This window comes from Papio anubis, chromosome 16 (genome assembly GCF_008728515.1).
Source record: "Papio anubis isolate 15944 chromosome 16, Panubis1.0, whole genome shotgun sequence".
Taxonomy (NCBI): Eukaryota; Metazoa; Chordata; class Mammalia; order Primates; family Cercopithecidae; genus Papio; species Papio anubis.
In genome coordinates this window covers 44790599-44814167 of record NC_044991.1, presented here as the reverse complement: position 1 = coordinate 44814167, position 23569 = coordinate 44790599, and the positions used below count along the sequence as shown (strand labels likewise).

Sequence of the window (23569 nt, the reverse complement as noted above, 5' to 3'; positions counted from 1 at the left end):
GTATTCCTTTATAGCAATGCAAAAGCAACTAATACAGCAGTGGTTCCTACAGCTGTCACAATAGTTCCTCCCTTGAAAAAAGTATGCCTTACCACCTTTCACAAGGGTCATAAATAATTATTTCATTAACAGTAGTCATTAGGGAAATGCAAATTAAAACCACCAGATACCATTATATAACCACTAAAATGACTAAAATTTAAAAGACTGACAAAACTAAGTATTGGCAAAACTGCAGATCTATGGAAATCTGAATGAATTATATACATTGCTAGTGAGAACGCAAATTGCAAATTGTTTAGCAGTTTTCTTTAAAGTTAAGCATACACTCACCACAGACTCAGCAATTCTACTCCTAAGTATTTTACCTGTGAGAAATGAAAGCATATGTTCACATAAATTCACATAAAGTCTACATAAAGACATATATATATTCCTAATACACCCAGCAATATGGGTGAATCTCAAAAGCATTACGTGAAAGAAGCCAGTCACAAAAGATCACAAATTGTATAATTCTATTTAGAATAAAATCTAAAAAAGACTGAACTATCATGACAAAAAGCAGATTATGGTGGCCAGGGGCCACTGATGAAGAGGATTCACTGGATAGGTATGAGGAAAATTTGAGGGTAATGGAAATGTTATATATCATGATTGTACTGGTGGTTACACAATTGTATGTATTTGTCAAAACTCATTAAATTGTACACTTACCACTGATCAATTTTGTTGCATGTAAATTATACTCCAATAAAGTTGACAAAAAAAGTAGTATGCCTATTACTTGACATGAACTAATCAGCCTATATACTAACTTGCCCCTTATAAATAATAAAGTCACTTTTCAAGGGTGAGACAGGAGGATCACTTAAGACCAGCAGTACAAGACCAGCCTGGGTACCACAGTAGGACCGATCTCTCCAAAAATTTTACTTTAAATAGCTGGGCATGAGGGTGCATGCCTGTAGTCCCAGGTACTCTGGAGGGAGGTCAGGGGGACCACATGAGCTCAGGAGCTCTAAGCTACAGTGAACTATGATTGCACCACTGCGCTCCAGCCTGGACAACAGCACGAGACCCTTCCCTAAAAAAAAAAAATAAATAAATTTAAATAATTTAAAATAATATGTGAGAAGAGAAGTTTAGAGAAAAAAGAGTAAAAAGAAATTAACAAAGCCTCCAAGAAATAGGGGACTATGTGAAAAGACCAAATCTACATCTGATTGGTGTACCTGAAAGTGATGGGGAGAATGGTACCAAGTTGGAAAACACTCTGCAGGATATTATCCAGGAGAACTTCCCCAATCTAGCAAGGTAGGCCAACATTCAAATTCAGGAAATACAGAGAACGCCACAAAGATACTCCTCGAGAAGAACAACTCCAAGACACATAATTGTCAGATTCACCGAAGTTGAAATGAAGGAAAAAATGTTAAGGGCAGCCAGAGAGAAAGGTCAGGTTACCCAAAAAGGGAAGCCCATCAGACCAACAGCGGATCTCTCGGCAGAAACTCTACAGGCCAGAAGAGAGTGGGGGCCAATATTCAACATTCTTAAAGAATTTCAACCCAGAATTTCATATCCAGACAAATTAAGCTTCATAAGCAAAGGAGAAATAAAATCCTTTACAGACAAGCAAATGCTGAGAGATTTTGTTACCACCAGGCCTGCTTTACAAGAGCTCCTGAAGGAAGCACTAAGCATGGAAAGGAACAACCGGTACCAGCCACTGCCAAAACTGCCAAAATGTAAAGACCATCAATGCTAGGAAGAAACTCCATCAAATAACGAGCAAAATAACCAGCTAACATCATAATGACAGGATCAAGTTCACACGTAACAATATTAACCTTAAATGTACATTGGCTAAATCCTCCAATTAAAAGACACAGACTGGCAAATTGGATAAAGAGTCAAAACCCATCAGTTTGCTATTTCCAGGAGACCCATCTCACGTGCAGAGACACACATAGGCTCAAAATAAAGGGATGGCGGAAGATCTACCAAGCAAATGGAAAACAAAAAAAGCCAGGGGTTGCGATCCTAGTCTCTGATAAAACAGACTTTAAACCATCAAAGATCAAAAGACACAAAGAAGGCCATTACATAATGGTAAAGGGATCAATTCAACAAGAAGAGCTAACTATCCTAAATATATATGCACCCAATACAGGAGTACCTAGATTCATAAAACAAATCCTTAGAGACTTACAAAGAGACTTCGACTCCAACAGAATAATAATGGAAGGCTTTAACACCTCACTGTCAACATTAGACACATCAACGAGACAGAAAGGTAACAAGGATATCCAGGAATTGAACTCAACTCTGCACCAAGCAGATCTAATAGACATCTACATAACTCTCCACCCCAAATCAACAGAATATACATTCTTCTCAGCACCACATCGCACTTATTCCAAAACTGACCACATCGTTGGAAGTAAAGCACTCCTCAGCAAATGTAAAAGAACAGAAATTATAACAAACTGTCTCTCAGACCACAGTGCAATCAAATTAGAACTCAGGATTAAGAAACTCAATCAATACCACTCAACTACATGGAAACTGAACAATCTGCTCCTGAATGACTACTGGGTACATAACGAAATGAAGGCAGAAATAAAGATGTTCTTTGAAACCAATGAGAACAAAGATATAACATACCAGAATCTCTGGGACACATTTAAAGCAGGGTTTAGAGGGAAATTTATAGCACTAAATGCCCACAAGAGAAAGCAGCAAAGATCTAAAATTGACACCCTCACATCACAATTAAAGAATTAGAGAAGCAAGAGCAAACACATTCAAAAGCTAGCAGAAGGCAAGAAATAACGAAGATTAGAGCAGAACTGAAGGAGATAGAGACACAACAAACCCTTCAAAAAATCAGTGAATCCAGGAGCTGGTTTTTTGAAAAGATTAACAAAATTGATAGACCGCTAGCAAGACTAATAAAGAGGAAAAGAGAGAAGAATCAAATAGATGCAATAAAAAATGATGAGGGGGATATCACCACCAACCCCACAGAAATACAAACTACCATCAGAGAATACTATAAACACCTCTATGCAAATAAACTAGAAAACCTAGAAGAAATAGATAAATTCCTGGACACATACACTCTCCCAAGACTAAACCAGGAAGAAGCTGAATCCCTGAATAGACCAATAACAGGCTCTGTAATTGAGGCAATAATAGCCTACTAACCAAAAGAAGTCCAGGACCAGAAGGATTCACAGCCGAATTCTACCAGAGGTACAAGGAGGAGCTGGTACCATTCCTTCTGAAATTATTCAATAGAAAAAGAAGGAATCCTCCCTAACTCATTTTATGAGGCCAACATCATCCTGATACCAAAGCCTGGCAGAGACACAACACAAAAAGAGAATTTTAGACCAATATCCCTGATGAACATTGATGCAAAAACCCTCAGTAAAATGCTGGCAAACTGAATCCAGCAGCACATTAAAAAGCTTATCCACCATGATCAAGTGGGCTTCATCCCTGGGATGCAAGGCTGCTTCAACATATGCAAATCAATAAACATAATCCAGCATATAAACAGAACGAACAACAAAAACCACATGATTATCTCAATAGATGCAGAAAAGGCCTTTGACAAAATTCAACAGCCCTTCAGGCTAAAAACTCTCAATAAATTAGGTATTGATGGGACATATCTCAAAATAATAAGAGCTATTTATGACAAACTCACAGCCAATATCATACTGAATGGGCAAAAACTCGACACATTCCCTTTGAAAACTGGCGCAAGACAGGGATGCCCTCTCTCACCACTCCTATTCAACATAGTGTTGGAAGTTCTGGCCAGGGCAATCAGGCAAGAGAAAAAAATTAAGGGTATTCAATTAGGAAAAGAAGAAGTCAAATTGTCCCTGTTTGCAGATGACATGATTGTATATTTAGAAACCCCATAGTCTCAGCCCAAAGTCTCAAGCTGATAAGCAACTGGAGCAAAATCTCAGGATACAAAATCAATGTGCAAGAATCACAAGCATTCCTATACACCAATGACAGACAAATAGAGAGCAAAATCATGAGTGAACTCCCATTCTCCATTGCTACAAAGAGAATAAAATATCTAGGAATCCAACTTACAGGGGATGTGAAGGACCTCTTCAAGGAGAACTACAAACCACTGCTTAATGAAATAAAAGAGGACACAGACAAATCGAAGAACATTCCATGCTCATGGATAGGAAGAATCAATATCGTGAAAATGGCCATACTGCCCAAGGTAATTCATAGATTCAATGCCATACCCATCAAGCTACCAATGATTTTCTTCACAGAATTGGAAAAACCTACTTTAGAGTTCATATGGAACCAAAAAAGAGCCTGCATTGCCAAGACAGTCCTAAGCAAAAAGAACAAAGCTGGAGGCATCACGCTACCTGACTTCAAACTCTACTACAAGGCTACAGTAACCAAAACAGCATGGTACGGGTACCAAAACAGATATATAGACCAACGGAACAGAACAGAGCCCTCAGAAATAATACCACACATCTGCAACCATCTGATCTTTGACAAACCTGACAAAAACAAGAAATGGGGAAAGGATTCCCTATTTAATAAATGGTGCTGGGAAAACTGGCTAACCATAAGTAGAAAGCTGAAACTGGATCCCTTCCGTACACCTTATACAAAAATTAATTCAAGATGGATTAGAGACTTAAATGTTAGACCTAAAACCATAAAAACCCTAGAACAAAACCTAGGCAATACCATTCAGGACATAGGCATGGGCAAGGACTTCATGACTAAAACACCAAAAGCAATGGCAACAAAAGCCAAAGTTGACAAATGGGATCTTATTAAACTAAAGAGCTTCTGCACAGCAAAAGAAACTACCATCAGAGTGAACAGGCAACCTACAGAATGGGAGAAAATTTTTGCAATCTACTCATCTGACAAAGAGCTAATATCCAGAACCTACAAAGAACTCAAACAAATTTACAAGAAAAAAACAAACAACCCCATCAAAAAGTGGGCAAAGGATATGAACAGACACTTCTCAAAAGAAGACATTTATGCAGCCAACAGACACATGAAAAAATGCTCATCATCTCTAGCCATCAGAGAAATGCAAATCAAAACCACAATGAGATACCATCTCACACCAGTTAGAATGGCAATCATTTAAAAGTCAGGAAACATCAGGTGCTGGAGAGGATGTGGAGAAATAGGAACGCTTTTACACTGTTGGTGGGACTGTAAACGAGTTCAACCATTGTGGAAGACAGTGTGGCAATTCCTCAAGAATCTAGAATTAGAAATACCATTTGACCCAGCCATCCCACTATTGGGTATATACCCAAAGGATTATAAATCATGCTGCTATAAAGACACATGCACATGTATGTTTATTGCGGCACTATTCACAATAGCAAAGACTTGGAACCAACCCAAATGTCCATCGATAACAGACTGGATTAAGAAAATGTGGCACATATATATACCATGGAATACTATGCAGTCATAAAAAAGGATGCGTTCATGTCCTTTGTAGGGACATGGATACAGCTGGAAACCATCATTCTCAGCAAACTATCGCAAGAACAGGAAACCAAACATTGCGTGTTCTCACTCACAGGTGCAAAGTGAACAATGAGAACACCTGGACACAGGAAGGGGAACATCATACACCGGGTCCTGTCGTGGGGTAGGGGGAGGGGAGGGATAGCACTAGGAGATATACCTAATGTAAATGACGAGTTAATGGGTGCAGCACACCAACATGGCACATGTATACATATGTAACAAACCTGCACATTGTGCACATGTACCCTAGAACTTAAAGTATAATAAAAAAGGAAAAAAGAAAAATAAATAAAATAATATACATAAATATTTTAAGTGGTCATCTGATCTTCTGATGTAACTCATTTTGCATAATTAATAATCATGTCCACTAAGTAGCCAGTGATCCTTTTAAAATCTGTCAGACTCTGTCACTCTTCTGTTCATAAACCTACAATATTTTCCCATCACACTTAGAATAAAACCCAAAGTCCTAATTTTCAACATTTACATGGCCCTGCATGATCTGACCCTTCTCTCCCTCTTCCAACTTACTCCCCGCATTCCTCTCCCTTACCACACTCCAACCCACACTGCGATTCCCTGAGCACACCAAGAACACCCCTACCTCAGGGCTGTTGCATCTATTATTCATTCATTCCTTTGAGATGCTGAGCTTGGTGAGAGATTCTAGTGAAAGAAGAGGGCCCATAAACATAGACTGCATGTGTGTGTGTGCGTGTGTGTGTGTGTGTGTGTGTGTGTGTAAAGATGCATGTACATGTATGCATGAATACCTGAGGTCCCATGGTGATTAGTATTACAAAGAAGAATGAAGTGGAATATGAAGGGACAGTGGGGTACTTTACCCTCTGAACAAACAAGAACTCCCTTCCCCAACATCTTCATATGGCTCTCTCCCCATTTCATTCATGTCTCTGTTCAAAACCCAGCTTTATCAGAGTCCTTCCCTTACTGACTTATCTAGAATAGCATTTCCCCAGCCATTCCCAACCATTCTCTTATCTCTATTTTATTCTTCTTTATGGCACTTTCCACTATCTAACATTATACATGATTTTTGTTTGTCTACCTCTCCAAATAGAATGTAAGCCCCTTAAATATAAGAATTTGTCTTTTTAGGTGCTATATCCCAATATGCAAGGCAATGCCTGGCACATGGCAGGTAGGTAATCAATAAGTATTTGCAGAATGAATGAATAGCAGTTAATTGTGACTAGATATAAACAGAGTAATTATTGTGAGCTATAGCCTCTTAAGCAAGCTGATACTTATTAATTCTTACAGATTGCTCCTATAGAGAAATGTCAGGAAAATGTAGCGGAGTGTTAAGAATCTAATCTTTTCATGATTAAAACAAGAGAAACTAACAAACTTATGCAACAGTATTTTCTGTTTCTAAAAACTGGAATTCTAAAAGCAAAATATATTTTAAGTTTACTCATAACTTTTCAAGGAGACACGGCTTTAAAAAGTGAGACACTCTTTGACTAATCAATGCAGCAAAGAGAGGGCAGAAAGGCCAAGAAGCAAGTCAGGAGCTACTCTCCCACAACGACATGGAAACCCTTTCCTATTAATGAAATTTTGGAACCCCAAGCCAAGGCAAAGATCTGCAAAGTATTACTCTTTCACTATAAACCACACCTTGTATTACCCATTAAATGTCCTTCGCTGAAAGCATAAAATAATAAAAGAACTGTTTGCAAGGCTCCAGGTATACTGTACCTCTGAGGATCTATTATGAGACCTCTATTAACAGCTCTTACAGATGCAAACAATTTAGTTTTCAAATGTTGTACAAAAACTAGACTGGCACATTATAAAATCATTTTTATATAAGATGATTTATGTTTATCCAATTTCCAATCTTCCCTTAAGAAGAAGTCAGACATTAACAGGAAATTACTAATATGTTAGTACTCACACTCTGTCGGTCAAGTGCAAATTCAACAAACACATCATTAGATACATGAAATAAAGTAGAATATATAACTCTTGTTGAAAATTGAGTGTCCTATCAAAATCATTTTAATTGAGTTTGTGACCAGTCCAGCCAACATGATGAAATGCCATCTCCACTAAAAATACAAAAATTAGCCAGGCGTGGTGGCGGGTGCCTGTAATCTCAGCTACTCAGGAGGCTGAGGCAGGAGAATCACTTGAACCTTGAACCTGGGAGGTAAAGGCTATAATGAGCCAAGACTGCACCACTGCACACTCCAGCTGGGCGACAGAGTGAGACCGTCTCAAAAAAAAAAAAAAAAATCATTTTAATTACTAACTTCATTGATAAGCAGGTATTTTAACCTTCAAAACCCAAGAAAGGTGGGGGAAAAGCTTTTGAAATGAACTTTCTTGCATCTTTTTAAAAGAGTTACAAAAACAGGATATGTACTCCATGTCATTATACTCTTTTTCAAACTAACACTAGTAAAACTTGTATAATATGCCTATCTTAGCTAGCACTACTCTAAGAATTACTAATTTTCTGGTATCTCAACATCAGTTTTCATTTCCAAGATGAATGGAGGCCAATGAAACTGTATTACTGATCAAAAAAAATCATTGGGGGATTTTTTTTGTTGTTTAGCAGCCAATTAAGTTCAAATTTTCAAGAACTGAATGGTTAAAAGATTTCCAATTTAGATTCCTCTGTGGTAGTATAGGTTAAGAGTCATTAATTCAACAAAGATTTATTGGGCACCAATGTACCAGGCAAATCTTTTCTGTAAAAGGCAAGATATATCAACTAGTTCAGGCTTCGTGGGCCACACAGACAATGCTACTACTGAGCTCTCCCACTGTAGCACAAAAGCAGCCAGAGAAAATACACAAATGAATAAGTATGGCTGTGTTCCAATAAAACTTCATATATGGATACTGAGATACGAATTTCATATACTTTTCTGGTGTCATGAAATATTATTCTTCTTTTGATTTTGTTTCAACCATTTAAAAAAGTGAAAATAATTCTTAGTTTGCAGGCCATTCAAAACCAGGCATCTGCCCAGATTTGGCTTTCAGGCCATAGTTGGCCAATCCTTGATCGAAACCATGGGGATATAGCAGTGGACGAAACAGAAAAACATTCTTACCTACATGAAGCCTCAATTCTAGCCAAGGGAGACAAACAATAAGAAATTAAATACATTAGATAACATATCAGAAGTAAACAAGAGAGTGAAAAAATAAAACAGGTAAGTGATGGGAGTACTGGGGATGGTAAGAGGGCTTTTATTAAAAAGAAAACTATAGCAGTAGTTACAATTTATTTTTCCTTTTTTTTTTTTTGGACACAATTTCAGACTTACAGAAAAGTACAACAGTCTAGTATCTAGACTATATAAAGATCTCCAAATTTCAATAACAACCCAAAAAAGGCAATTTGAAAATGGGCAAAAGACTTGAACAGACTTAAGTAAACATTTCTACCAAAAAAAATACACAAATGGCTACAGGCACATGTTAATATATTCAACATCATTGCCATCAGAAAAATGAAAACCAAAACCACAAAGATTTTACTTCACATCCACAAGGACAGCTATGATGACAAAAACAGAAAATAACAAGTGCTGACAGAGATGTAGAAAAATTATAACCTTGCATATTGCTGCTGGAAATGCAAAAAGGGTTTGTTCAGTTGCCATGGAAAAAGGTTCAACAAAAAGTTAAACAAAGGCCAGGCGCGGTGGCTCATGCCTGTATTTCTAGCACTTCGGGAGGCTGAGGCAGGCGGATCGCTTGAGGTCAGGAGTTCGAAACCAGCCTGGCCAACATGGTGAAACCCCATCTCTACTGAAAATATTTTTAAAAATTAGCTGGGCATGGTGGTGGGCACCTGTAATCCTAGCTACCCGGGAGGCTGAGGCAGGAGAATCGCTTGAACCTGGGAGGCGGAGGTTGCAGTGAACTGAGATGGTGCCATTGCTCCAGCCTGGGCAACAAGAGCGAAACTCCGTCTCAAAAAAAAAAAAAAAGTTAAACATAGAATTAATTATCATATGACCTAGCAATTTCACTTCTAGGTATATACCCAAAAGAATTGAAAAAAGTTACTCTAATATTTATATAAGAGTATTCCCAGCAACACTATGTGCAGTCGCCAAAAGATAGAAACAACTCAAATGTCCATCAACGGATGAATGGATTTGGAATGAAACAAACTGTGACAGATACATGAATAATGTTGAATACTGCTCCCCAAAAAAATGAACTACTGATACATGCTACACTGTGAACAAACTTCAAAAACATTATTCTAAGTGAAAAAAGTCAGACAGAGAAGGCCACATAAATGGCATGATTTCATTTATATAAAATATCCAGAAGAGGGAAATCCACGGACAGAAAGCAGATTGGTGGTCAACAAGGGGGAAAGGATAAAAGAATGAAGAGCAACTGCTTGATGAGTATGAGGCTTCCTTTGGGGAGATAAACAAGTTTGGAACTGGAAGTGGTAGTTACACAACACTGTGAACATTTTAATGCCATGGGATTATGCATTTTAAAATGCCTCATTTTCTATTATAAGAATTTCACTTCAATTAAAAAAGGCAGACACAAAAGAATACATAATATATTATTCCATTTACGTGAAGTTCTAGAACAGGCAAGACTAACATATGGCAATAGAGGTCAGGACAGGTGTTACCCTGAGGTGACTGAAGGGGGCACAGGGGGCCTTCTGGAGGGCAGAAATGTTCCGTTTGCTGATCTGGGTGCTAGTGACACAGGGCTACGTTCACTCTGAAAAAGATTCATGGAGCTGTCCCCTTAAAATAAATGTGTATAGTTTTCCATATGTATACTATACACACACAAAAGTTTTGAGACTATAAAATTCTCAAAATAAGATTGCAAATTTTTAAAAACCTGTTACCATTGTGAATTAAAGGGTCCAAAGGATCTCTCTGTATTATTTCTTATGCCTGCATGTATCCACAATTAACTCACAAAGTTTTTTTTTAAAGAGTCAAAGAATTAAAATTTCCAGACTCTCATCCCCAAAGATTCTGATCCAGGTCATGTGAGTTGAAAGCTAGGGAATCATCATTTTTTAAAATAAGCTACCTCCAACAATTCTAATCCAGCCCTCACCTTGAGGAACTCCAATTTAAATGAATTCATCAACTGCTTAACTTCACATTCTCCATGAACCACATCTTGAGGGGGCTTATAAAGGCATCTATCGCAACAGCACAGAGGATATTGGGAGTAAAAAAGCTACAAATGATCCATGAAAGGCTACAAAAGCTAACCACTCTGGGGCTAGGATTCAACCCTGGAAAAAAATTAGATGGACTGGAGAAAAGTTAATAAAATGGGAGACAGTCAATGGTAAATAAGACATAGAAACCTTTCTGGGCAATCATCACAAATACAGCCATACATACTATGCACACACCAGGGATTTTCCTTATGTCTTCCATTAAGACGTAATGCAATCAAGATACGATAAATGACATTGGAAGCTTAATATCCTTTAGGAAGTTATCAAGACAAAGTGTGAATATCAGTGTAGTATGCTTGGACTTACAGTATGTTCCTTCATCACAAACAGTAAAAACAGTATTTCACTCCTGGGACTAGAGGTAAATAAAGAAACAATTTGGTTCAACCTTATTTGGGTCACAGAGGTTTTGGATCTGCTTTGGCTTCAGGTCAAAATTCTTTGGAGTGATATACTTTGCTGTTAGTTCAAATTGTTTCAATGAGGAAGTTTTTTGAAAAGTCTAGTTTCATTTTCAAAATAATAAGTTAATATTTAAGTCCAATTCCTATTCTGAAAAATTAAATCAAAGCTCATTCCAGCTTTATTATTAGTTTGGTAGAAATCCCTATTACAACAATTTGCAACCTCTAGACCATTAAATTAATGAGCATTAAACCATACATTCATTTCCCTGGCCCTTGCAACAAGACAAAAGTTGGCATCTCTGTCCAAGACTTATTTCCAGCTGTACCTTAAAATGAAGTACAGTGCTACACAAGCTCCTACACTCAAAAGAACCAGCTGTCACTCAGCTCTGGCAGATTGTAGGCCTGAGAGAATGCATGCTCCATGTGGCCAGATCTCATTTTTGTCACGAGAATTTAGAAGTCCAGATGCTTATATTAGTCTCCTCATTTTTACATGTTGACAACAAATTCCAAGTTTTAAAAGCTAGTCTGTGGGCCAATCAACACGCATTTGTAAAATGTCTCTTTTGCAATCTCTGGCCTACATCACTTTGTAAGATTAAGAAGGTCCAGATGCAAGCTTCTCCAGTGCAAAATCTAAGCTTGCATAAGTCTTCAGTTTTCCATACAATTCAGGCTTCAGGGAAAGTAGCTCTCTGACACAAATGACAGTCCTAACAACAAATTTTATTATCATGCTTAAATATTTAAAATATTCAATTACCTCTTGCTACTTAAAGAAACAACTAATATGGAAGTAACCTGTACTGCAGTCTACCAAGTGTCCACTCACCTTTACTAAAAAGAGCCAGATTAGTGGTCAGAAATGCTGCATATCTTCTGATTATAACAAACAAAATTTGTAATATCTTTTTCCTTCTCCAAAATGAGTCAGATGAACTTTCTACTCAGAGTCCATAGGAAGTCATGGTATTTTTCTCAAATACCAGAAAACTAATAAAATATCATGGTAATTTTCTCAAATATCATTAGTATAGACAACTTCATCCACAACTTTACCCAGTGGTAGACTGCCTATCAAGATAAAACATGACATTCTTTTTAGAACCAGTAATTTGTAGCAAACACACACACACACACATTCCTCATACACAGAAGTGCATGGGAGGTGGGGCTATAATGTTCAGGTAACGTGCAAAAATGGCAAAGATATAATCAGGTAAAATAATTACAGGATATAAATTAGATAACCAGCCCCCACATAGGCAAAAGTTGACTCTTCCATTGCCACTATGAACGTTAATGACTTCAAGATCAAGAAAGTAGGCACATGACATAAAATAAGTATTAAATTTTGAAGAAATCCTGGCATTCAAATGGACAGGGTTTACAGAAGAAAAATTATCTGGTAAACATAGATACAGTAACAAGATAACCAACTCACATTATCTGTTCAAGTACCCTGCCCAGGAAATTAAAATAACTAGACCCAGGACTTGCCCTTCCATCTTCTCTCCCAGTGTGCCCATTCACCATTTCTCTGCACTTATTTTAGGATATAGAGGATGGGCTTGAAGGATGTAAATCTATCAATTATACTGCACTTTGTTCAGTTCTGGAAAAAATGCTCATGAAAAGGAGGTAAAACTATGGCAAAACATTTTTTATTAGTAATAAATTTAACTGTGTTAACTTTGCTTTCCATGACAAAGTAATTAGAGAATATGGACAATAATAGAGATCTGCAACATAGAAACCACAAGAGGATTATTAATTCCTTCTAAGTTTTGGTACGAGATTGATCTAAAAACAGAGTTTGCATAACTGGAGCTAATTGGAAGTCACATTATTTGTTATCATGGGACTACAGAAAGCAAGGTCAGAAAGAAGCTAGACTTAACATCCAATTTAATATCCAGTTTGCAAGTAGTTGCTAACTACAGCTTAAAATATTTCCAGGGAAGTTATTATATCCATGTGAATATGAACATGTTGTGCCAAAAACACAGAAAACATGCAGTTCCCATACAGCAGAGGGTGATTTGCCATTATAAACACTCTTAAGTTAATGCTTGTATAGGAAAATTAGTAGATACTTGCAAATTCATTTTCGGATCACTGAAAATTAAAGCCAGAAAGCCTATTTTCAGCCATGTATTGAAGAAAAGGCACATGAGATTATTTCTGTAGTGATGCTTCCTGTTCTTAGACTTATTCTCAGTCACATAAGAACATTTTCACCCAAATACTGGCCAATTATAAACAATTAAGACATGCTTTAGTGAGCTATATATTATTATGTTTGAGGTTGTAGCCAATTAATATTACATTTATAAAGTGTAAAAAGTTCAAGAATTAATGAACTTTAACCAATAAGTTTCAGCAGGGTTAGCCACAAAACACTTTTATTGGGTCCAAATGAAGTATCTTTCCTTCATTAATACAGAACCACAGGGCATACTTGGAAATCTGAGGCTCAATTATCTAAAAACAGTTCCTAAGGAAACAAAAAACTTTCCATTTTTGTTCTGTAACTGCTCCTAAACGACAAGGTATTCTTTCTTTTTTGGCATTCTCTCTTTTCTCCCTATCTCAGGACATATTTACAGATGCACTGGTTGCTTTACAGACATGTTAAGGTTCTTGCTGCAGTTGATCAAAGTTGGAATGTTTGAGGAAATTACTCAACTTAGACAGCCTGGAATTATATCTAGCCAAATAGTTCGAGCACTCTACTTTTAACATGTGTTAAAGTGATATTTTAGCTATCCTGGATGTAAGTTGAGAGAACATTTGTTTGCATCACATTCTGTGAACACTTGAGTCAAATACAGTATGCTGAATATCAGGTTTTAGTTTCTGTGACAGTTCATTTTTTTTAACTATTCAATTTATAAAAGACAACATATTTTATTTTAAAAAAAAAACCCTCACACAGCAACATATGTAGTAGAAACTAAGGCTTTTTATGATCTTCTTAAAAGTGCCCAAGCTTTTCTGGAAATGTCAGAAAAAATTGAACCAATGTTAATATTTGTTCATTAGAACATTTGTTAATCTGACATAAAATATTCTATCCAAAAATGGAAACTTTTTTACTTTTTCTTGCACTGCCCACTATGAGCTCAACAATATTTTTATTATTTAAAATATTTTCATAAAAAGGCACTGCACATCTGCACTCACCTCCTTCCTATTACTAATCTGCCTAATTTACAAAGATACATATAACATAATTAAGCAGAAAAATGACATCACAACAGTTTTTCACATTTTTTTAAATTGAAAGTCACAGAATTCCAGTAGTTACTTGTCAAAAACATAACACAAATCTCTAAACCAAAATATTGGCTTCAATAAGCTTTCACATCTGAAATAGTTTTAAACTTTGTTTTACTTGGATTATTTATGATGTCCAGGAAGAGGTTAGCACACACAGTACCTGAAATTGTCCTTTCCACAAGAGCTACAATAGAAAAGACAAATGTAGCTGTTTCTCCAGTACTGCCAAATTTGGCAGCCACTTATACTTCCCTTCAACCTAAATAAGTATACCTTTTAACCATATTGACAATAAAATCACTCAAAAAGAACCTAACAGACCATGGAATTATATAATAATTTAAACCATCCTTTTATCAAATGACATGGTCAGAACTGGAGAGGAAAGAGGAATAATGGTAACTTTTAAGTCCTCTACTAAGCTTTTTTTTAACAAAAAGACTTCCAACCCACTAGAAAATGTCGCTAACATTTGCACATACTCCAGAAAAGGGAAACGTAAATAAATTCCCCACTCTGAATGTGTTACAGCGCTGATGCCCTGTGTTACACTACATGCATGTCATGAACTGTCAGGAAATGTGTACACCATGCAGGAGGCTGGACCCTGAGTGAGAATGACTGCCAGTAAAATATGCCTGGCAATGGGAATGGCCAAAGAACTTTTGTCAACTGGTATGTCTAAGATTCAACTTTAAGCTGATTTCTATAGTAAGGTACAATCCTTCATTATTCTAACACTTAGGTAAAGAACACATGAAAGAGAGAGAGGAGAGCAAGATTTAGAATCTTGATGAGAATCTTAAAAATTATGTAACTTAAGTTTCTTCCTCTTTCTTTTCCAGATTCTGAATAAAGGGGTGGATTTGAGAGATGGAAAAAAACTTAAAATCAAAAGGTAGTCTTTGAAATTAAATACCATCATACCAGCCTGTGATTTTCCAAACACAGAAAAATCTCATTAGCCTACCTCCTTCATTACCAAGAGCAAAACAAACAAAAACAGTAGATGTTAAGGTATAAACCTAATGCCGCAAATGATATAGATCCAAACAAACACAAATACACACACCCACATACACGCACACACACAGAATGATTCAAAAATCACAACACTATAAATTCTAAGACCAATGAATCTAATTAAATCCCTTTTGTGTAATATCCCTATTAATATAGGACTAGAAGACGTTTTACACTCAAAAATCCAAAAGTCTAAATTGCTTCCACACAGTCAAAACACAGGATTTCCACTAACTCCACCACACTACCATATGTGGTTTTCGGTAGCTCAAAACAGAATTCCAAAATGAAGTATATTTTTGAGAGTAACAACTCCCAGAGAAAAACAAGGGCACACATATAGAGTTCCGTGCTCCTCAGGAATTGCTAGGTCTGATCTTGGACCCTCTCTTCTACTAGATTCAGCCAGAATGAATGTATCTGATGAGATCCACATACCTCATCAAGAAATGGCTGGAAAAGGCTAAAACAGTTCTTCATGTTCCCATTACTACAAAGTAAAAGCATGACAAGCTGTATACTCAAGTGTTTTGACTTGGTCAAAAGCTGACACCAGGTTTGCTACAGTGTAAAATTAATCTAGAATGTAATCACTGATTCCGTTTTCTTTTTATTCTTAAAAAAAAAAAAAAAGGTGGTTGGGGAAGAAATCACTGCTTTTCCATTAAGCAGGTACTTTGTGCTAGAGAGCATGTGTCATTTCTAGGGTCTCAGAAAAAGAACAGATGTATCTATGTGTAAACACAAACAGTAAGTTACAAGTTGCCCCTTAGTACTAAAGGCAAGAATCAGCATCAGTACTCAAAAAAGTGTTTTAAAAAGAGCGTAACTTACTTTTACTGTCCCAGGCTAAATGGGCTCTGTCTGGTGCTTCTTTGTCTGCACATGGCCACCCACAGCCTGTCTTCTAATTAAATCAATGCTCTAGCAGCAGAACAAGCAAACAAGTTGCCTCCCATCTGCGTACAGCTCTTCAGGACACATTTCCCTTGTTCAGAAGGTGGAAATTCTTGGGAGAGGTGATTTTCTCTGCCTCTTCACAAGAAGAACATGGATACTTGGCTGGATGCAACTCCATGAAGTGTAACTGTGTGTGTACACCTCAAAAAATAAAACAAAAAATGCAGAGAAACATAAAGACTCCATAAACAGCTGGAATACACAGAAATACTGAAGCACCACTGGGAATACTCCTAAACAGACAGGCAAAATAGGGTCTTTGAAATAATCAATAATACCAAGTTAAGGAAAAAAAAGGAAAAAAGAGCACCTAAGGTCAAAACTCAAATTTCATGCAAGGAAAACACTGTAAGTACTACAAAAGAAAAAAGGTAAATCTTCTCCTTCACATACATAGAAACACGCCCCCTCTTACAGAGAATAAAAGATATTATCAATGGAAGAGAAAAATGAGATTTACAAGGGTGGTAGGTCTAAAATTAGACTCACCAGCCACATCATAGTTAATGAGCACTTACGCAAATGTGAGCTAAATGCATCAAGCTGTCTTTCCAATGTGGTCAGCTCTACTGGGGGGCAGGGGGTGCTGGGGAAAGAGCAAGGGACCACTCTGCTTATGAAAATATAATTTCTACAAAATTAAAAATGTACAGGAAACTGGAGATGCTCATTTATTTAAATGATTTTAAACTTCCCAAATAACAGAAATGACCTTAAAGCAGACGCCCCTCCTTTTTTGCAATAAAAACCAAATGACTGAAGTAGGGTAGGGAGCAGGGTGTGGTTAAGCATCTGCTCACAAGAAAACTTGTTATAAGTTTCATGAGGGAAAAGGGAAATGTATCAGCCCTTCCCAATGTCCCCTTCCATCCTAGGTATGCCCATATGCCATCAGGAAGCCACACCATCTCCATGACCACTAGGCATTTCAAGGACTGGCAGTCCTTAGAAGTTTTTTCTATCTCCCTGAGGCACACAGACAATTTCAGCCAGAAGTATAAAGCCCAGGGAAGAGAATATGGCCTATTCCTGCAGCTGCACAAGAGGCCTGGGCTGGGGTCCACTCACAATGAACTACTCAAGTGTGACCAACATTCCCATTCTGGAGATGCCTGCCTTAAAGAAATGCAGACCTGGCTGGGCACAGTGGCTCACACCTATAATCCCAGCACTTTGGGAGGCCGAGGCAGGTGAATCACTTGAGTCCAGGAGTTCAAGACCAAACCCCGTATTCAGGTGACTGATATTTTGGTATGTAAGAGAAAGAAAGTAGGCCACCGTGCCTGGCCCCATCACTATTCTTAATACACAGTATTCTACCTACCAAAATAATCAAGGCAAAACCCCGTCTCTACTAAAAACACAAAAAAATTAGCCAGGCGTGGTGGCGCACACCTGTAGTCCCAGCTACTTGGGAGGCTGAGGCACGAGAATTGTTTGAACCTAGGAGGTAGAGACTGCAGTAAGCCAAGATCATACCACTGCACTCCAGCCTGGGTGACAGAGCAAGAATCTGTCTCAATAACAACAACAACAAAAAAAACGTAGAGATACAGACAACTGTGTAACAGTATTATATGTAACAATATAAGTATATAATGAAAATACCTACTTTCTTTCTCTTACATACCAAAATATCAGTCACCTGAATACGAAGTTATTCTTAAAGGACTTCCCTAGAGTTTACAAGCAAGCAATATTTGTATTACACAGAGATTCAAAGACAATGAACTGTTTTTCACAGAATGACTAAAAACTTGGCCCAATATAATCTGCTCTATAAACACTAAAGCATTTGGACAATAAATGAGTTTTAAGCATGAATTAGCATCTTCCCCGACCATAGGGAGCTTTAAAGCATGAATCAAGTGAACAAAAAACTTAACAGTCCATTTTTAATAACATACGTTCAACAAAAGATTTTTAACAAAGGAATCTGTATAATTTGCCTTTTACTATATAAAATGTAAAAGCTATTACTATCACTTTTTTTTTTTTTTTTTTTTTTTAGACAGAGTCTTACTCCACAGCCCCAGGCTGGAGTGCAGTGGCGCGATCTCGGCTCACTGCAACCTCTGCCTCCCAGGTCCTGGTTCAAGCAATTCTCCTGCCTCAGTCTCCCAACTAGCTAGGATTACAGGAACGCACCACCACGCCCAGCTGATTTTTGTATTTTTATTAGAGACAGGGTTTCACCATATTGGCCAGGCTGGTCTTGAACTCCTGACCTCATAATGCGTTCACTTCAGCCTCCCAAAGTGCTGGGATTACAGGCATGAGCCACCGTGCCTGGCCCCATCACTATTCTTAATACACAGTATTCTACCTACCAAAATAATCAGTTTTCTGAATGAATTAACCAAAATTTCTCAAAGGTTACAACAAGATCTTCAAAATCTCTGCCAAATTCATCGGTTTTCTCACGAAAGATTATAAATTACCTCCCAAGTCTGTCATTCATATTTCACCTATTATTACTCATTAGACTTTTTTAAACCAGGTCTTCGTACTTTTTCAGAAAAACACCAACGCACAAAAGGAGCTTCAGGCACTATTTTATAAATAGTTCATTTTCTATCAGAATCCATGAAACACTTTCTACTTTAGAAACAATCCTAAGAAAATGGTAGCATCATGACTCACCCAGTTCTATATCCAATTTTCTCAAAAAAGAAATTCACATCAGAAGTTATACCATGTGAAATATGCAAAATTACGCACTGGAATCTTAAATCCACTGTCACTACTTGATCCAAAACTATTTTGAAAGCAGCCAAAAAAGCAACGGTCATCCAAATGTATAGTCCCAAATATGAAGACCAAATTCTTTCACAATATTAATCTTCTCTGCTGTGAGTGAAACCAGAGTTGTACCATCCAGTGAACAGAATTCACTTTCTCACCAGTTATTAAGATAATCTCAAAAAAGCTATACGAAACAACAGGAATGAATCAATTTACCAATAAATCATTAAAATATGATCTATAAACTGACCTTTCCATTTCCTTCCCTACATTTTGAAGATAAACAAAATATACTTTGGAGTAATATCATTTGCATTTCCACACTGCAGAAAACCTCTCATGCAGGAGCAGCCGCCATCCCTCCCATAACTCTAAAGGGAGAAGGTGGTCAATATAATAGCTAGAATTTTTGCACCCGCCCTTCCTTTACTTAAATGAAGAAAACACCTCATTCTGGTGTCCCGAAGCGACAGTCTTAAGATGACACCACAAGTCTGCAGTGGTGGTGAAGAAAAATAAAAACACAAAATTATCAGTTTCTAAGAAAAGCTAAAAAATGATATGTCTGCATAAGTCCCTTTAGTGTGTGTGTGTGTGTAAATACACACACACACACAATTTCTTTTGCCTGGTCTCTTCCTCCTCCACCACATGGAGCTAAGATCAGTGTACTTTTTCACCATTTGGGAAAATACAAATTATCACATTTTTTAAATATACGGCCAGATGCTCTTTCTAGGCAATAAAGACCACTAAACTGTTTCAGTCACTTCAATCCACAATTAGTATTTAAGAAATTCACATCAATTTCAACATCTGCCTAAGTAATAATATAACAGGCAAGTTTTTAAAATGTTTATTTATTGTTTCCTTAAGCTCAGTGGCAAGAATATCATTTTTTAAATCAAAAAGTATATCCCAAAGTCTAAAAAAAAGAGAATAGTGACTGTTTGCATCTGTTCAATAATTCAGACATGACTTAACTGAATAAACTGACCAAAATTAAAGATAAGTGTTTATTCTCAATTTAAACATAATAAAGAAGGCTCTCCAGAATTTTTCTCAGCACTTTTCAGTATTCTGAAAGGACTCAATACTGCTACTTATATTTCTCGAAGTACAGCAAATATTAGAATCCAATCTTCTTACACATCTTTCCATTGACCCAAGCTATTACAATACTTTCCCAACTGAACTCCATCTGAAAACCTATCCTGTTTCAAGGTAATGAATCACAATTATGCAAGGTGAGAGAAACTGCCCGGGGCAGTATAAGCATGATTTCCAATGTAATTCTTAAGATTTAGGAAAATTCTTCCAGTTAGTGTAAGCTTAACCTTGAAGTATTAACATATATTTCAATCAAAGAGTCCATAGAAAAATTAATTGTTAAAGATAATTAATTGAAATTCTTCCACACATTTAATAATTAAAAGTTGAAGCCAGGCAAGGTGGTTCACGCCTGTAACTGCAGCACTTTGGGAGGCCAAGGTGGGTGGATCACCTGAGCTCAGGAGTTCAAGACCACCCTGTTCAACATGGTGAAACCTTGTCTCTACTAAAAAAAAACAAAAATTAGCCGGGTGTGGTGGTGCATGCCTGTAGTCCCAGCTACTCGGGAGGCTGAGGCACAAGAATTGCTTGAGCGTGGGAGGCGGAGGTTGCAGTGAGCCAAGATCGCACCACTGCACTCCAGCTTGGGCTACAGAGTGAGAATTCATCTCTCTCTCTCTCTCTCTCTCTCTCTCTATATATATATATATATATATATAAATAAAATAAAATAACTAAAAGTTGAAGTGTGGGATGCACTAAAGTCACTTGGGGAAGAATTCTATGCTACCATTATCCTTATGACTTATTCCAATCAAAAATAACAGAACAAGAATTTTTTTTCCTTTAAATTCATATCCACACTCTTAAAAAAAAAAAACACAGGTTATTCGAAACTATAAGTCCACTTACTCAGGAGAAATTCATTATTTCAAAATGTATTTTTATCATTTTTAAGTATAAATAAGTAAACCCCTTAAAAGTAGGATTTAACACTAAGGGAAAATAGAATGAAATATTAAACATGATATATAAGTATGACTTAGGAAAAGTAAAGTTATTCTAAGATGAAAAGAGAAACTTTACTTTATTCAGTTTTGCATTCATAATTGCCATTCTAGTACATTCTCCAGCTTTTCTCTCCGAGACCTACACTGACTCTATGCAAGTAATTTTCAACTAACAATTGAATTAGTTAAGTTAGATTAAGCCCTCTTTGTGTATCTGTTTTGAGTAAAGGTAACATTTGGTGGTAAATACATCTATCTTCTTTCTTATGTCATTTTTCTCCTCTTATCCTTAACATATAGTTAACCTCTCTTTGATGCTGTAAAAATTGTCATTAATAGTTACTATAAATATTCACCTCATACATACCATTTCCAAAGCATCTCGTAACTGTAATAATTGCTGACAGTTATGGGGTGCTTACTACATACCACACACTGTTTTAAGAGATTGTCATATATCATTCATATACTAACTCAGTTAATCTTCACAACTCTATGAAGTGGGAATTATTATCCTTATATAATAAATAGGGAAACTGAGTCAAGGACAGACTGTGCCACACCCAGGGACACATGGCTAATGACTGGTAGAGCTGGTATGAAATGGTATCAGTCATATTAGGAGGGCATCACACATCCCCATGTCAGATTCAATAGAAGTAGGTGCCCACCATATACTTTCACCTTTCTTGACTACATTAGGACCAATATGACACAACCAAGAGAAATTAAAATCTACAAAGCATGATCAAAAGCTCAGGTCCACAATTAAGCATGAGAATATACAGAAAACACGGCTAGAACTTTTGGTAAACACCTGGGCAATTTTCACAAGGAAAGGCATGAAAGGGTACGTGTGTTGGCATGAGAGCCCAAATACAAGGGCCACAACCCAGTCAACCTGGAAATGTTAACTTTAACTATCATCTCCTCCCTCAAACTCATCATTGTTTTTGTCATCATGTCTTACTTGATTCCCTAAGTAGTATTCTCAACCGGAAAAATATTTTTCACAATAATCCTCTCAATTGATTGACACAAATCTATCTTCTCCAAGTTTGAGCAGCAAGTCAATCTTCTGAAGCCCTCAATATCCCTTGCACAAATTCATCAAAGTTCCAAATCAAAAGAACTGAGAGAGCCTCTCTCTAGAGTATAAAAAATTATGGCAAAAGTGAGAGCCTCCCCACTCAATTCTTTGAGGTCCATAGTAAACTGTGGACAAACCTAACCATAACACTGGGACAAGACACACGTCACAGCACACAATTTCACAGTATGTATCTGTTAGGATCACGAAGAATCTGCCCCTTCTGCTTTAGGCACTTCTAGACAGTTGGAATTTTTTTTTATTTTAAACCAACAGAACATACATCACTTTTGGGGGGTTAACTTCAAGGATTTTCCTACTGAAAACGTGAAACTTAAGCATCCAATCATTAACTTTTGTATTCATGAATCTCATAAAAAAAAAAAAAAAAGAAAGAAAAAAGAAAGGAATTTAACCAACTTTTATATTACTCAGAAAAGTCACCAATGAAAAAAACAATATCATAGGCTTCTTTATAACTTTGCTAATACTGGTGGGAAACACTGGTCATATAATTTATGGTTGACTAACTTAACAGTTTCATGTCATTTAAGAACAATAAAGATAAACTCACAAATATTTTAAATAAAACAGAGAAAAGAAATACCTCAAGTTCCACCAGTGCTGCAGTCACTGCGTCAGTTGCAAGAGCACCAGCCTGCAGCTTTTCAATTGCCTATGAAACCAAGGGGAGAGATTATTCATTGCAAAATTCCAACTTCTCAAACTTTCCAAAAGCTTAAAGAAGTATGGGAGACACTCAGATTAATAAAAATTGACCACTAGTTCCATTCCATACTTTAAGGCATAAACTACTCAGATTTAAAACAAGCAAGTGTTTATATCTAGGTTAATTGGTAATATGGCTCACTTAATATTATTCAAATTAAAACAATAAAATCTAACTATTAAATGAAAAGTACAAGGAATTTAGTAAGCTTCATTCATTGTAAGGCAATTCAAAATAGCCACAGAAATTGTATGACCCAGTTTGGTTCAAATATCCTGACAATTCATATTTTATATAGATAACTAAATCACAAACTAATCATTTCTCCTCCCACTGTTAATGCTCTCTATACCTAAAAAGAAGTGACTCTCAGTCACAGGGGCATGCCAGAATCTGAGGATAAAAGCATACATTTGACAAAAACATTTTGGATACTACAATGTAAATTCTAAATCAAGA

At 36.8% G+C, this 23569-nt stretch overlaps 1 protein-coding gene across 13 annotated transcripts in view; it reads right to left on the bottom strand.

Annotated features, from left to right (window-relative positions):
* The window catches only part of TASP1 (taspase 1), a 260524-nt gene that overhangs the window by 221259 nt on the left and 15696 nt on the right, over positions 1–23569 (bottom strand). For 10 of the 13 annotated variants that reach the window (XR_002515230.2, XR_002515229.2, XR_002515231.2 and 7 more), the window contains exon 4: positions 22988–23056. Coding sequence is in view for 3 of the 13 variants with exons in the window: in XM_021921241.2 (XP_021776933.1) it covers positions 22988–23056 (69 nt within the window). In the remaining 10 variants the exon portion in view is untranslated. Of the gene's footprint in view, positions 1–333; positions 358–16356; positions 16624–22987; positions 23057–23569 lie in introns of those variants that run through there. The other 3 variants (XM_017945022.3, XM_021921244.2, XM_021921246.2) reach the window with 2 other exon arrangements.